Source organism: Drosophila sechellia, unplaced genomic scaffold, assembly GCF_004382195.2.
Source record: "Drosophila sechellia strain sech25 unplaced genomic scaffold, ASM438219v1 Y_39, whole genome shotgun sequence".
Taxonomy (NCBI): Eukaryota; Metazoa; Arthropoda; class Insecta; order Diptera; family Drosophilidae; genus Drosophila; species Drosophila sechellia.
Window position 1 is genome coordinate 63,654 of NW_022611417.1, and position 17,608 is coordinate 81,261.

A 17,608-nucleotide genomic window follows, 5' to 3' on the forward strand; every position below is an offset into this window, starting at 1 on the left:
GCCCTTCAGGACTACTTGCAGACCCTTGCTGCTTTTAAGCTGGTAGGTGTAGAAGCCTATTTTTTGTGCGGTAAAATAGTTTGTGACTTTTCTGTAGTTGTCCTCCGTTTTCGTCTGAAGTTTGATTTCATTGATAGTACCTCTTACGAGGGGAATTATATGAAAGCTATCTTTTCCAATAAGGCCAATCAAAGTATTTACAAAACCGCTTGTGCTCTTCTCGCGGATGTATATTGGCGGAGGTTTTGTTTTCTTCGGTTCGATATCAACGGATCCCAGCGGCACGTCCTCAGCGGTATCTACCAGCAAGGCAAATCTGTTGGTATTTGCAGGGGCTACATTTTTGATCAAGGTAGAATTGTCGCGTGTATTTTTCGGCTTGTTTTCCAGATCTGATTTTTCCGGGCTGAGCTTTCGCTTTATTGTAATGTAGCGGTCCATTCCAGTTTGCCAGGTCGACCCAGCTTTTTTGTTTACGTTTTCGTTTAGTTTTGTTGGTAGTGCAGCAGTACCGTTTATTGCTTGCGTTTTTGCTTTCGCTGACTCAGTCAGAGCGTGAGCGGGTGCAGCCGATAACGAGGTAGAGCGGGCTGTCGGTCTGTCTCCAGCTGTTGTTGTTGGAGGTAGCGGAGGTAGCGGGGCTTCTGTCGGAGCTAGGAGAGCGGGGGAGCAGGAGCGCGCTCTTTCTTGATTTGTTGGTAGAATAAGGTTTTTTGGGCTATGGGTTATTGACCGCTCGATGTCTGCGTTTGGGATTGTCGGTGAGACGTAGGAGAAGTACGCGTTGTTGCGTTGAATTGAGAGCCGACGTTCGTCTTGCTCGCGCTGTCGCTGAGCGCGAGTGTCGTTCTGACTCATAGTTTTATAATTTAAGATAACAAATCACTAAATAATTAAGCGATCTTGCATCGCATAGAGCGTCTCTTTCGCTTTCGGATTTTTTATTTAGTTTACTTTTTTTGGCGTTCACTTCACTCAAAACAACCGATTTTGTGCGGAGCTCGGTAAAAACGTCTTCACACTTCGGCGGTCGAAATGACTATCCAAGCGGAAATGAATCAGAAAACTCGCGTGTTATTATTTATTGTAATAATTGTGCTTACTGTTCCGCATTGCCTATAGTAATCCTGTTTCTGCTTTCAGTGGTGCTGGTAACGTCGTTGCTGCCGGTATGCAGCACGCATTGGCCAGCTTGGCCCGTCAACTTTGGTGCACGCATAACCTTTTGTGAAGGGAAGGAAAAACATGCGCCGCAGTCCGCGTCGTCAATAGAAAAGGCTTAGGTTTGTCTGTGTGCTGGCGTGAGTACAAGCTGACTGATAGGACAAACATTTCTGCTCTCCCTCGTGTGGATTTAAACATTCAGATCATTCATTGGGACTTTTTGACCGAGGATCCGCTATTCTTGGGCGAGGACTCGGGCGATTCGAGCTTCATCAAGGCCGTCTCGTAAAAACCGGAATCCAAATAGACTGCAAATGTAAGCGCTTTGTGTAGAAAAGAACCAGGACTAAATTCGGAGAATTACTTACCGGGGGACGTCTAGGGCCGGCTCTCAAGTTCGGCCGCTGCGCGAAGAAGTTGTGCGAGAAGCTGGTGCCGAACATTGCTCCGTCCAGCTGTGTATCGTTACAGTGTCGTTACGTATCATCCACTCCTCGCTCCGACATGATGTATCGGGCGTGGATCATGCCGTACCACTTCTCCTCATCGCCGAAGACCCAATCCAAGGAACTGTCGAACACCGGATTCAGGATCACTTGCAGTGTCTCGGTGAAGTACTCCAGGCTCATCTGGTTGAACGTCTCCTGAATGTAGTCGATGGGTACGCGGCAGAGGAACTCGTTGATCCCGAGGAACCATCTGATGCAGCTGCTGTTGTTGTTGTTCTGGCTATAAGATTTTACTGTGAATTGCTATTTTTTCCATAGGAAAAACCTAGTTACTCACGGGCTCGATTTGTTGCCACTTCACTCGTATGAAATAATAAAAAGTACAGTGCGAAATGACAAGGCCTTCTATGCCATAATGACATCTATGTATCAGTTGGGACGCAATCCTTAATCGGCCGAGGACTGAATGGCCTTTACAAAAATCTCAATCTCGTCAAAGCGGCAAGCACAGCGTTTTTATATTATTTTGTAAATTGTATCCAAAGAAAAATGTTTAACATTAAATTGATTAATAAACTTATAACTCAGTTATCTATATATATCTATATGAGGGAGCGTAGATTTAATCCAAATTGTGAAGCGTGTCCCTGTAGTTTTCCTCTTATTGATTCTTGCCGCTGCGTGTGTGTGCTTTTCCTCGTTCTTCTCGATAGACTCGATCTCAATGTTGAAATCTCACAATCGATTACAACTCGTCCTATCGATAAGTCTCGTGAACAGTTAACCATCGATAGGGCGCCTATTTCAAAATATCATTCCCTTCTCCGACACGGCCATTCTGATAAATTACACGCCCCCGTGTATGAGCTACCCTCTGCAATAAATCAACCTTCAACCTTCAGTTGTACTCTTAATGTGACAATCTTATTCATTAACGACTTTGATTTTTTTTAACTTAATCTTTAACATTCATTATTCATTTCTTAGAATTCTTCAATTTCTTGACTATTTCGTTCATTTAAGCAATTTCTTTTCAAATCAACATTTTATTAATTTTCCTTCTTTCATCTAGTCTTTACTTATTCTATTTTCTCATTTTCTTTTCTCATTTTCGTCTCTTTTTTTCTTCTCTCCTTTTCTTTTCTCATTTTTTAACAACATTATCATTTTACCACTCAGGGTCAGGTACCGCCACGTAGCCATCGATAAATTGTGTACTTCCATACACCTTCCGCCAACTGTCTCTTTCAACAGTTTCCATTTCATATCTTTCAACAACTTCACTTACTGTCTCTTTCAACCGTTTCCATACCATTTCTTTCAACAACTTCTCTTACTGTCTCTTTCAACAGTTTACATATCATCTCTTTCATCAACATCACTACTGTCTCTTTCAACAGTTTACATTTCATCTCTTTCATCAACATCACTACTGTCTCTTTCAACAGTTTCACCTGGCGGACTAACATCGATCTCCAGCTCGCTTGGCACCTGCCCATCTGGCAATCTTCTTAATCTCTCATGCGCATACTTATACCGCCTATTACTTTTCAAACTCTTTAAAGTATATCTGTCATTATCCAATACCTCAATAATCTCAAATGGTCCTCTATATTTAGCTTCTAACTTTGTCTGGTTTCTCTCACTATTATTTAGCAACACAAAATCTCCAACACTGAATTTTACTATCTTAGCTCTGCCTTTATCAAATCTTTCCTTCTCATACTTTCCTGATCTTTCTATATTCTCTAAAGCTTGGGTTCTTATCTTAGTCAGATCTATTTCAGTTTCTGGTTCATGAATGGGAACAAGGCCTAAAGGTCGAGCAACCTTTCCCATTAATAATTCTAATGGACTCGCTTTTGTTATCTTATTAGCAGTACAATTAATAGCTAATTGCACGTCACCCAATGCCTCTTGCCACGATCGCGAACTCATTTCAACAGCTGTTAATAAATTTTTCAAGGTACTCATAACTCTCTCAACCTGGCCATTACCTCGGCTTGCTCCTGTTGCTATCAAATGTAATTTTATCTTTTGTGAAGATCAAAATTCAACGAACTTAGCACCTGTAAAACTTCTTCCCTGATCAGCCACAATACGAATAGGGACTCCGAACAACGAAATTGCTGATCTTAACGCCATTACACAGCTTTCTGCACTTAATGTGAACGTGTGGTAGAGATAAACATACTTGGTAAATGCATCTATCTGTACAATAACATATTCTTTACGATCGCTCTTAACACTATGCTTGCCTGATATGTCTATGTGAACATTATGCCACGGAATGTTTACTTTGGGAATAGGATGTAATTCCATTTGTAATTTTCCAGAAGATGATTTGGACACTCGGCAGGTTATACAATTTTCAACAAATCTTCGAACGTATTTGGCCATGCCCTCAAACCAATAGTAATCGTAAACCTTGTCAAGTGTTTTCTCCCAGCCCAGATGCATTATGGATTCATGTACTTGGTTAATAACTGACCATCTAAATCCACGAGGCACCACTGGCAAACATAGGGTCTTGCCATTTCTTTGTATGATTCTATACAAAGCTCCAGCTCTCAAATCATATGTCTTAGCCAAATCGAATGGACATTCATCATTGTTCATCTTGGCAACGATTTCTACGATATCTTGATCTTTCTGTTGCTCTGCACAAATCCAATCCTCAGATACTTCAGTTAAGTCGATTCGCTTTTCAACAACTTTCGCATATTCAGGGGAATTTTCTGGAGGAAGTGGATTTCTGGAAAAGAAATCAGCATGAGCAATACGCTTGCCTTCTCTATACTGTATGTCAAAATCGAATGTCTGTAAATAAGCCCACCAGCGATAGACTCTAGGCAACAACTCAATCTTATTTCGTGATAATTTTAAAGAATTACAATCAGTGAATATTACAAACTTTCTGCCATGTAAGTAGTGCCGGAAATGCTTGACTGCATTTACCACCGCAAGAGTTTCCAACTCATACGAAGTATATTTAGATTCGCATACACTTGTTGTCTTACTGTAGTATTCCACTACATACGGTTTATTTTCAATTCTGTGCAAGAGTATAGCACCATATCCGATTGCACTCGCATCGGTGTGTAACTCTATTGGATATTGCGGGTCAAAGATAATCAAAACTGGTTTATTAGTAAGAATGTGAATAATTTTTCTACGAATTTCCTCATGTTCTATATTCCACTCAAATTTATTTTTCTCTGAGGTGAGAAAATATAAAGGCGTCATTAGCTGTGAAAATCCTGGAACAAACTGACGAAAGTACGATGCTAACCCAATGAACTGTCTCAATGTTGTCACTGACCTAGGAGGTGGCAAGGCATTCAAAGATTCTACTTTGCGAGTATTTGGACTAATCTCACCTGCTCGTACTTCGAATCCTAAATATTGGAAGAAGTCCTCAGAAAGAAGCATTTTTCAACATTGAATGAAAATCCTGCCTTTTTTTTTTTTTTTTTTTTTTTTACGCACGGGTCCCACGGCCACACCTCCCGCCCAACCGACCGAGGGGCGCTGCCGTGTATCGTACGGCTCGATTCGCGAGAAAATATAGACGCGATATAAAAAATAGAATAGGAACGAGGAAATGAATATAATGTGGAAAAACTATGTTAAATATTAGTGTTAGTAGGATCTAATTATGTAATAGAAAAGTTAAAATCGATTGCTTTAATAGCGGCAGAGAGTCAAGATTACAGATAATAGGACAAAGTCTATTATAGTCAGAACATAAAACTCTGTAAGGGTCATGCAACTCATAATTAGATCTACAATGATTTAAGATAAGGGGTATATAGTTTCTAGTGACTCTACTTGGAACCGAGAAGTTAAGCCGACTAATCAAGTCGGGACTCTCAACATCCCCACGAATAAGCTTACAAATAAAGACTGTTCCAAGCATAGTTCTACGGTTAGCTAGGGATGGTAAATTAATTAAAAGTAGTCTACTGGAATAAGGAGGTAATATATGGTTTACATCCCAATTTAGGCGCCGCAAGGCAAAAAGTAAGAAGTTTTTTTGGACCGATTCAATGCGGTCCGAGTGGACTGCGTATTGTGGACTCCAAACATGTGATCCGTACTCGAGAATCGGACGGACTAACGAAATAAATAAGGTTTTAGTCAAGTAAGGGTCTTCAAATTCCTTAGACCACCTTTTTATAAAACCAAGCACACCCCTGGCCTTATTGACAATAGATGAAATATGGTCAGAAAATTTTAGTTTTGGGTCCAGAAGAACACCAAGATCATCAACTCGTGTTATTCTGTCCAGAGGGCAACCACTTAGAGTGTAAGTCGTGCGTATTGGGTTAGCACGACAAAAGGTCATAACTTTACACTTGGAGCCATTTAAGTCTAATATGTTATCACGGCACCATATTTGAAATCGGTCTAGATCGGATTGTAAGTCCAAATGGCAAGAAGTGTCCTTGTACTGGAGGCATAATTTAACATCGTCTGCGTACATAAGTACACGCGAATGTTTTATTATTAAGGGGAGGTCGTTAATGAATAAGGTAAAAAGAAGCGGACCAAGATGGCTCCCTTGTGGGACACCGTATGTGACTCGGAGAATAGAAGATAACGAATTTTTAAAGAGAACTTGTTGTGTCCTGCCATTCAGATAGCTTGAAATCCAATTTAGAAGATCAACAGGGAAACCTATAAGATCTAGTTTTTTTATTAGAAGGTAATGATTAACAGAGTCAAATGCTTTACTAAAATCAGTGTAGATGACATCTGTTTGAAGATTATTTTTGAAACCATGTATTACGAAAGAAGTTAGCTCCAAGAGGTTAGTGGTTGTAGATCTGCGTTTCATAGAACCGTGTTGACACCGTGATATGATAGATCTACAAAGGTGCTGCAAATGAGGAGTGGTAACATTTTCGAAAAGTTTTAGGATAGCCGACAATTTAGAGATTCCTTTGTAATTGCTTGCATCCAGTTTGCTACCTTTTTTGTGAAGAGGAATCACAAAGGACTCCTTCCATATATGAGGGAATTGTGAGGATTCCAAAGATAAGGTAAACAGTTTCAGTAGAGGCTTGCACAAGGCTTCCGCACAGAATCTGAGCACACAGCCAGGGATTCCATCGGGACCTGGCGAATAGACCGGTTTAACACGCTGAAGATCGTTAACCAGTAAGCTTTCGTTTATAGTGGGGCAAAATATTAGATTCGACTTAGATACCGCATAAGAGTATGCTGTTCGGAATGAGGTAAAGTTGAATATGTTGTTTGAAAAAACTTGGCGAATAGATCGGCTATTGCCTGATCCGATGTAACCGTAGAGTTTTCAAAAAATAGCGAGTAAGGGTAAAAACTAGTTTTTCGAACGAAATTATAAAACTGTTTCGGATCCTGTGCAAACTGGAACTTACAACGGTTTAAATAATTTTTGTAGCACTGAGCTTAAGCACGGTAAAGTTTAACTGAGCGCTTAAATTGACAGCTGATCAGTTGTGGAGTCCTGTTGATCATTTGCCCGTGGTTGCGGGGCCTTAGGCAGCCTACCACCAGCGGCTTTTTTGCGCTTTGGAGATTCATCTAATAGCTTAAGGCCATTTAACTGTGAATTAAGCGCGGAAAGAAGATCATCGGCTCGACGAAAACTATCTCTAGCTACGTCAAAACTGTTGATCAGTTCTTTCAAGCCACCTTTAGTTTGGTGCATAAATTGTTTCATCTCGTTCGCAACTACAAGGCAAGCATCACAACAGTAATTTAGATTTTTACCCTTTGCTAGGTCATCACTTGTACGGCCATTAAAACCAGCGCACTTAGTATGCACCATTCTATCACATAGCCAACAAGTCATTTTTGGCTGCTCAGGTTTTGTAACCTGGCAAAAATTTTTATAAAAGCAGACAACATTTACGGTTTCCATGTTTAACTGAAATCAGACCACGAAAAGACAAGACCACAACTTTCAAGCGAGCTGTTAAAAGAACCGCACGAGAGCAGTCTGCACGCTGAGAAATTTAGATTTTGTGTGGGAGAGCGAAAGAGAGAGAGAGAGAGAGAGTGAGATCGAAAAGTGCAGTTTATGTGCATGCAAAAAAAACAACACCAAACACCACTGCGAACAACGCACAAAAAGGGAGAGTAAACAAAACAAAGAGACGAAAAATGCAAACTACTTTGTATATTTGTTTAAACTACTGCACAAATCACAAAAGAATCACTCGCGAAGCGAACGGATCTATAATAATTATGTTTAGATATATAATTATTATAGAAAATTATTTAAAAACCACGGCTGGTTTGACAAACACAAAATAAAAACCGGGGAGCAAAAAAAACACGACCGTTCGCTTTGAAAGCTAAAGCTAATATTCCTTTGATAAAATATCCAAAACAATCTTTAACCTTTCGAGTGCCGTTTCCTTGGTTGGAGCTACAATCATTATGTCGTCCATATACACAATGACATACGAATAAGCGACCTCGCTTAATGCCTTTATAACTGCTCTTTGAAAGACTGATGGCGCATTCTTAAGTCCAAATGGCATCGACAGGAACTCATATTGGCCGTCAGGGGTGACAAATGCCGTGTACTCGACAGAGTTCGGATGCATAGGAGCCTGATAATAGCCACTTGCCATGTCCAAGCAAGTAAAGAACTTTGCACCACGAAACCTGGCTATCTGATCAGATATTAAAGGCAACGGAAACTTGTCAGCTACTGTATTCGAATTCAATTCTCTATAATCCACACAAAGCCTAGCTGATCCATTCTTCTTCTTCACCAATAGAATAGGGCTCGCAAAAGGGCAGCTACTCGGTCTGATAACTTTGCAATCTAATAATTCTTGAACTTTGTTTCGAACCACATCTCTCTCACTGGGGCTTCGAATGAGTTTTCTATGAACTTAGAGCACGAATTAACAGTTTTTGTTTCATTCTTAATTATTTCTACTCCTTTACAAGACACTACAGCAGCATATCCCTGAGCTAATACTTCTCGTCCTAGTACGATATTATTTGACATACAATCATCTGGTACTACATGAAATATTACATTTAAACTGTTTCCATTAATGAGAATATTGTTATCGATTTGAATTGTACTGCAAACATTTGCATTTCCAATACCTTTCAGGATTACTACGTTATTTATTATTTTACCGCTTATGTTTTTAGCAAAACTCTCTTTAATCAAAGAGCACTCTGCTCCAGAGTCAAAGATAATTGGAAAGTTCTCACCTCGTAGCAGCATACTTGTCTTTGGTTCATCCACCACGCACAGCTCAGCTCTCTTCTCGTTCCGACATCCAGCTCCACCACTTGCCATATTTTTGGGGCATTGTGAAGCTATGTGACCTTGCTCCTGGCAGCGATAGCAAGTTATACTGCCTTTACAATGCTGCTGAAATGATTGGCTTCCTCGGTGATCCCGTCTCGACATGCCAGCGCTCTGCTTCCTGTTTCGGCAGTCCATCATCTTGTGCCCCATTTTACCACAAAGATGGCACTTCAAGGGCGCGAACTTAGCTCGCTTTCCTCCAGATTCCTCATTTCCAGAATGATGTGTGCGCCTGTCAAAAGCGAAGACCTGCAACTCAGCCTGTAGGTCGCGTCTATTCTTGATCTCGGCAGTGTAGGCAATTCTTTGTAATCGGCGATCAAAGTTGGCCAAATGTCCCAAAACCACAGACACAGCAATCCTCTCGGTATCCAAGCCCTTCCATTTGCAAACGAGTGACGTCACCATGCGACTAGCATATATGGCAAGGCATTCACTGTTGCCTGGGCGACTGTTCAGTAACTGTAAAAACATGGCGGCTGGCGTCTCTGCATTTGCATAGAGTTATTGGAATAACTGCTTAAATTCCAACCATGTCACACCAGCATAGCACACTTCTGACAGCCATTGAACGCACTTCCTTCCAGCGATTTTGTTAAGGCCAATATTAATGCACTGCCTTCCAGAGGTTTTTCAGACACAATAATATCAACCGTAGAGCACCATTGAGTAGCGTCGGCGCCTGGAATGCCGGCGTTAAACTTTGGCAATGTGACGACGCCATTTTGTGCCGGTGCACAAGTGCAAGATGCGCAGTTGGTCCTCCATGGTGTGCAGACGAAGGCACAATCCCACTTCTGATAACGGAGCGTAGATTTAATCCAAATTGTGAAGCGTCCCTGTAGTTTTCCTCTTATTGATTCTTGCCGCTGCGTGTGTGTGCTTTTCCTCGTTCTCTTCTCGATAGACACGCACGGCCACACACTATCAGGGCCACACTCGATCTGAATTTTATTGAAATCTCATATCATTCCCTTCTCCGACATATATATAAAAATTAAACCCGTTTCGCGTTGTCACGGCATCACGTGTGAACGGCTGAACCAATTTCGATAATTCTTTTTTTTAAATGTTTGTGGAAGTCCAAGGATGGTTCTTACGGAAAAAAATATTAAGAAAATCTCTCAGAAATATTGAAAAGTATACATTTAATTTAGCATATTTTAAAAAAAGCGCGTTCAGTGTTGGCTAATGAATTTTCACCACCACATTTATGGGTGATTTTGCGACCAGCCGCGTACGGTCACACCATTGGCAAAGCACAAACAAAATACGAACTTTTCTGATAGAAGAATTACAAATCAGTTGATTCCGTTACTAATGAAGATGAAGTTGTGAATTATCCAACATAATTTTTAAATTCGCTGGAATTGCCGGGTTACCACCTCATAATCTGCAATTAAAAATCGGATCAGTAATTATTATGTTACGGAACATAAACCAGCCACGTCTGTGTAATGGCACCCGGCTTGCGGTGAAGAAATTATTGAACAACGTCATCGAAGCCACAATTTTGAAAGGGAATTACAAAGGCGAAGATGTTTTAATCCCACGCATCCCTATGATACCGAACGATATGCCATTCAGCTTTAAGCGTTTACAGTTTCCAGTGCGGCTTCCATTTGCAATGTCAATAAATAAATCACAAGGGCAGTCGCTAAGTGTATGTGGCATCAATCTAGAAAATCCATGTTTTTCACATGGCCAATTATATGTCGCCTGTTCCCGTGTAGGAAAACCATCAGCATTATTTATTTACGCGCCAGAACATAAAACTAAAATTATAGTGTACCAAAAAGCATTAGATTAAAGATAAAGCAGCATTAGAATAGAGAGAAACAGTGAAGGGTATAGAGGCTATTAGTTGTTTTCTAGAGCGCGCGTGGTGTTAAGCTCAGTATTTACTTCAAAATGCCAAGTTGTTCAATAGCGATTTGTAAAAATATAAGTGGAATTATTGAATCGTATGGAATAAACACTATTATGAAAATATATATTTTGTTTTGTATTTAATAAAATTAGGTCCTTTTCAGATATGGCGAGAACAGGGAAATAGGGATTAATTTATATATGGAGGATTATAGATGGATATATGGATATATTATAGATTCCAGTTTAAGTTGAATAGTTATTCATACCTAAGATAGGTCAACTATACAAAATAAAGTAGTGCATCAAAGCTACGCTAAGGCGGTACGAAGTTCGCCGGGTCAGCTAGTATTAAATAAAATACAATTCATATATTAATATTTTTTCAAATTTTTCTTAGTCTCGTAATGACAAAATATTAGATCTTTCATCAACTGACATTCAGAATTTTTATTTATAATTTCAAAAATGAATTTATATTAGAATATTTGTCAGAGTATTCAGCTTGCGACGTGAGAAAAATTAATAAGGCAGTGATTGTTGAGTGCTTGTGTCCGCACTTCGGGAAATTAAAGGCGAAATCTGATTTATTTTTTAATATTGGCAAGATAAACATTAAACATTAAACTTTTCGAAAATATTTTTAAAAATAATAAAAAACAAGTGTTATACAAAAATAGTGCCTTCTCATTATGGTTTTATGAAAATAATGAATGTTATGCACATAGAACAGATCTGTTAAACAAACTTATAAAGGTTTTGCAGGCGTGGATGATATGCGCCAAAAGTATGAGAGAGGCGACTTCGAAGTGTGTCCAAAGCTCTCCTGTAGGCAGAAAGCCCTGCCTGTGGGCCCCAGCGACGTGTGGGTCAAGTCCAACGTGAAGATCTGCTGCCCTCGCTGTAACAATGCACACCTGGACCAAAGACACTAGAATAACAAGATGCGTAACGCCATACGATTTTTTGGAACGCGATTTTTTGGCCGTTGCTCTAGAGGTGGCTCCAGGCTCTCTCGAGTTTTTGTTTGAGAGAGAAAGAGCGGAGAGCGCTACAGCAAACAGCTCTTTTCTACGCATACAGTGATAGCACACAACTGTATGTGTGCACACGTATGCTCATGCATTGTAAATTTTACAAAAAATTCCCTTCACATTAGAAGTTCGTAGACTTTAAATCTATATTATTTTTGATCAATTAGCACCATGTGAAAAATTCTTGTTTTGCATTGCCTTAACGTTATTCTTATTTAAATAAAATAGTAATAATATAGTAATAAATAGTAACAGCCGAATCATAATAACACAAACAAAATTTCAAAATTTCAAAATTTATATTAGAATATTTGTCAGAGTATTCAGCTTGCGACGTGTGAAAAATTAATAAGGCAATGATTGTTGATTGAGTGCTTGTGTCCGCACTTCGTGCCTCAAGATATGACTCTTGCAACAAACTGTTTTCATATTTTTATTTTCTAAATTTTTATTACTTAAATTTTTAATACTTTGGAAAACTGAAGACACCATCTGATCTTTTTTTAATATTTGTAAAAATATTTTTAAAAATAATAAAAAACAAATGTGTATAAAAAATTTAATTTAATTTAAATTAAATTAATTTTAATTTTAAATTTAAATTTAAATTTGTTAAAATTTATGCTCAACAGCATTAAGTGCACAAATAAAAGTAGTGCTTTCTCATTATGATTTTATGTAAATAATGAATGTTATATGTACATATATATTACACATAATTAATTATCGTCATAAATATAAATATGTAAAGGGTAGCTAATTCGAGCGGCGATCTTAACATACGAATTTAAAAAACTTTAAAATTATTAATAGTCAGGGCGTGAATTATTAATTTTAATTTTTTTCATCATATTGCCAAAACTCCAAATATGTAAATTCACATCTTCGATCAGAATCGAAAATCGTCTTCCAGCACAAGTACGCACACATACACACGTTCTCGTCTATTGTTTTTACTCACACAAGCAAGCAAATTCTATTTTTAGATTTCTTACGCTCTCAGCGTAAGCGAGCGGACAGAGAGCAATTTTGGCCGTCACTCTCTTAGCTTGTCGACTGAATAGTCGCTTCTGAATGGCCGTGTCATGGGAGGAGAAACGTGGTCTTCTGTCGTTCAAGTTTTGCCGAAAAGGATTTAGCATTGCCTTTCTGGCGGCCTCCTGGCGAGCTTCACCGATTGACCTGCTCAGGATTGCTAAGCTGTACGGCAAACGAGGGGTATTATTGCGTGGAGGTGGGCCTTGTCGTCTATACATGTTATTTGTTGGGTCTTTGATTGTCCGTATTTTGTTTATATCAATGTTGCTTGCCGCCAGAAACCGCCTTGTACGCAGTGTATGCTCTCCAGAGCAGTTGACGCAAGTGGCAGGGGTGGACTTAGCTTGGTGCAGCAGGATGACAGATGATCGCCAGTGCATTTCATGCATCTTGGCGGCCTCATCCATAAATTTTTGGCATGCCTGAAGCCCTGGCATCTGTAGACCGGCTCCCGTGTCCTTTCAATATCCACCCTTTGCCCAACGTTTGTTTGAGTGAGATAATTTTGTCATGATTGCCGTCCTTGGCCATGACGATCTCCACTTTAAACATTCGAAGGGGCCACCTGTAGCCGGATTCGTCATATTTCTGACGAAGCGCGCATGGAATTCGAGCTTCAGCAGCTCCTGGACTATCCACGAGCATGGAGTGGGAGTGGTGGAGATGTCTGATAACTACTCGAAAACCCCTCTCGGACTTGGGCTGGTTCGTGAATAGAGGGAAGCCGTTAGCTGTCAGGACTTCTTTAATTTTGAGGTAGGTGGTCGTAGCTCTGTATCTGAATTTTGACGGGGTGGGGGGGCATTCCCGGGTGGCGCCGCTGCGCTACGAGCAGAATCATTGATGCTGTAGGGTAACGGCTGGCGGGGGGGTCCATTCCTGGCTTTGGATTCCTCGTAAACAGATTGAGTTGCCTTGCTTTCTGAAAACGGGTGTGGTGAGGGGGGAAAAAGGCTGGGAGTTTCGAAGTTAGATGTGGAGCATAATCTTTTGTTTTTTTTTTTATACATTTTTAACGTCTATTGACGCTTTTCATTGTCCTCCGATTTTTGCTTAAAAATATATAGTGACAATTTGTGGCATATTACATTTTCGGATTTCTTGGCGGCAGATATGCGCGCCATACTTACAAGTATTAATTTATGATTTAAATTTGCGGAATACATTTTAGAATTACTTGGCGGCAGTTTTGCACGCCATGGTTCGAGTGTGGAATTTAAATTTAAATATTACGTTACTTAGGAAATAGCTTATGCAATAGGAAAAAATAGTTTTGGTAATTTTAGAGTATAGTCAAGCGATGACGTGGTATCCAACGATGAGACTATTATTGATGGCGGTGAGGATGAGCAGTTACCATCGTCCGATGAGATGGATAACACCGATGCCCATCCTCCTCTGGGTACAAGATTTTACTGTGATTTGCTATTTTCCATAGGGAAAACCTAGTTATTCACGGGCACGATTTGTTGCCAGTTCACTCGTATGAAATAATAAAAAGTACATTGCGAAATGACAAGGCCTACTATGCCATAATGACATCTATGTATCAGTTGGGCCGCAATCCTTAATCGGCCGAGGACTGAATGGCCTTTACAAAAATCTCAATCTCGTCAAAGCGGCAAGCACAGCGTTTTTATATTATTTTATAAATAGTATCCAAAGGAAAATGTTTAACATTAAATTCATTAATAAACTTATAACTCAGTTATCTATATATATCTATATATAAAAATGAAACCCGTTTCGCGTTGTCACGGCATCACGTGTGAACGGCTGAACCAATTTCGATAATTCTTTTTTTTTAAATGTTTGTGGAAGTCCAAGGATGGTTCTTACGGAAAAAAATATTAAGAAAATCTCTCAGAAATATTGAAAAGTATACATTTAATTTAGCATATTTTAAAAAAAGCGCGTTCAGTGTTGGCTAATGAATTTTCACCACCACATTTATGGGTGATTTTGCGACCAGCCGCGTACAGTCACACCATTGGCAAAGCACAAACAAAATACGAACTTTTCTGATAGAAGAATTACAAATCAGTTGATTCCGTTACTAATGAAGATGAAGTTGTGAATTATCCAACATAATTTTTAAATTCGCTGGAATTGCCGGGTTACCACCTCATAATCTGCAATTAAAAATCGGATCAGTAATTATTATGTTACGGAACATAAACCAGCCACGTCTGTGTAATGGCACCCGGCTTGCGGTGAAGAAATTATTGAACAACGTCATCGAAGCCACAATTTTGAAAGGGAATTACAATGGCGAAGATGTTTTAATCCCACGCATCCCTATGATACCGAACGATATGCCATTCAGCTTTAAGCGTTTACAGTTTCCAGTGCGGCTTGCATTTGCAATGTCAATAAATAAATCACAAGGGCAGTCGCTAAGTGTATGTGGCATCAATCTAGAAAATCCGTGTTTTTCACATGGCCAATTATATGTCGCTTGTTCCCGTGTCGGAAAACCATCAGCATTATTTATTTACGCGCCAGAACATAAAATTAAATTATAGTGTACCAAAAAGCATTAGATTAAAGATAAAGCAGCATTAGAATAGAGAGAAACAGTGAAGGGTATAGAGGCTATTAGTTGTTTTCTAGAGCGCGCGTGGTGTTAAGCTCACTATTTACTTCAAAATGCCAAGTTGTTCAATAGCGATTTGTAAAAATATAAGTGGAATTATTGAATCGTATGGAATAAACACTATTATGAAAATATATATTTTGTTTTGTATTTAATAAAATTAGGTCCTTTTCAGATATGGCGAGACCAGGGAAATAGGGATTAATTTATATATGGAGGATTATAGATGGATATATGGATATATTATAGATTCCAGTTTAAATTGAATAGGTACTCATACCTAAGATAGGTCAACTATACAAAATAAAGTAGTGCATCAAAGCTACGCTAAGGCGGTACGAAGTTCGCCGGGTCAGCTAGTATTAAATAAAATACAATTCATATATTAATATTTTTTCAAATTTTTCTTAGTCTCGTAATGACAAAATATTAGATCTTTCATCAACTAACATTCAGAATTTTTATCATTTCAAAAAAATTCTGATCAAAATACCGATTATTTTTTTTACAGAAAATGGTTTTTATTATATTATTCAAAAATCATTTTCCATCAAATTATTCATTTGTTTCAAAAATTTAATTTATACGATTGTAAATATTTTCGAGCGAAGAGCGCTACAGCAAACAGCTCTTTTCTACGCATACAGTGATAGCAGACAACTGTATGTGTGCACACGTATGCTCATGCATTGTAAATTTGACAAAAAGTTCCCTTCACCTTAGAAGTTCGTAGACTTTAAATCTATATTATTTTTGGTCAATTGGCACCATGCGAAAAATTCTTGTTTTGCATTGCCTTAATAACGTTATTTAAATAAAATAGTAATAATATAGTAATAAATAATAATAGCCGAATCATAATATCACGAACAAAATTTCAAAAATGAATTTATATTAGAATATTTGTCAGAGTATTCAGCTTGCGACGTGAGAAAAATTAATAAGGAAGTGATTGTTGAGTGCTTGTGTCAGCACTTCGGGAAATTAAAGGCGCCATCTGATTTATTTTTTAATATTGGCAAAATACACATTAAACTTTTCGAAAATATTTTTAAAAATAATAAAAAACTAGTCCAACGTGAAGATCTTCTGCCCTCGCTGTAACAATGCACAGCTGGACCAAAGACACTAGAATAACAAGATGCGTAACGCCATACGATTTTTTGGCACGCGATTTTTTGGCCGTGGCTCTAGAGGTGGCTCCAGGCTCTCTCGAGTTTTTGTTTGAGAGAGAAAGAGCGGAGAGCGCTACAGCGAACAGCTCTTTTCTACGCATACAGTGATACCAGACAACTGTATGTGTGCACACGTATGCTCATGCATTGTAAATTTTACAAAAAATTCCCTTCACATTAGAAGTTCGTAGACTTTAAATCTATATTATTTTTGATCAATTAGCACCATGTGAAAAATTCTTGTTTTGCATTGCCTTAACGTTATTCTTATTTAAATAAAATAGTAATAATATAGTAATAAATAGTAACAGCCGAATCATAATAACACAAACAAAATTTCAAAATTTATATTAGAATATTTGTCAGAGTATTCAGCTTGCGACGTGTGAAAAATTAATAAGGCAATGATTGTTGATTGAGTGCTTGTGTCTGCACTTCGTGCCTCAAGATATGACTCTTGCAAAAAACTGTTTTCATATTTTTATTTTCTAAATTTTTATTACTTAAATTTTTAATACTTTGGAAAACTGAAGACACCATCATCCATCCATATATTTTGTTTTGTATTTAATAAAATTAGGTCCTTTTCAGATATGGCGAGAACAGGGAAATAGGGATTAATTTATATATGGAGGATTATAGATGGATATATGGATATATTATAGATTCCAGTTTAAATTGAATATGTATTCATACCTAAGATAGGTCAACTATACAAAATAAAGTAGTGCATCAAAGCTACGCTAAGGCGGTACGAAGTTCGCCGGGTCAGCTAGTATTAAATAAAATACAATTCATATATTAATATTTTTTCAAATTTTTCTTAGTCTCGTAATGACAAAATATTAGATCTTTCATCAACTGACATTCAGAATTTTTATTTATAATTTCAAAAATGAATTTATATTAGAATATTTGTCAGAGTATTCAGCTTGCGACGTGAGAAAAATTAATAA

At 38.4% G+C, this 17,608-nt stretch overlaps 1 protein-coding gene across 1 annotated transcript; it reads right to left on the reverse strand.

The window, feature by feature from the left end:
- Nucleotides 1–1,640: 1,640 nt before the first annotated feature.
- LOC116803481 (stellate protein CG33236/CG33240/CG33244/CG33245-like) lies at nt 1,641–14,415 on the reverse strand. The gene is made up of 2 exons (XM_032727177.1): nt 14,408–14,415; nt 1,641–1,893 (listed from the first exon to the last, which is right to left on the reverse strand). Exons 1-2 carry the CDS (start codon nt 14,413–14,415, stop codon nt 1,641–1,643), a joined length of 261 nt encoding a protein of 86 aa, XP_032583068.1.
- Between the last annotated feature and the right edge of the window lie 3,193 nt (nt 14,416–17,608).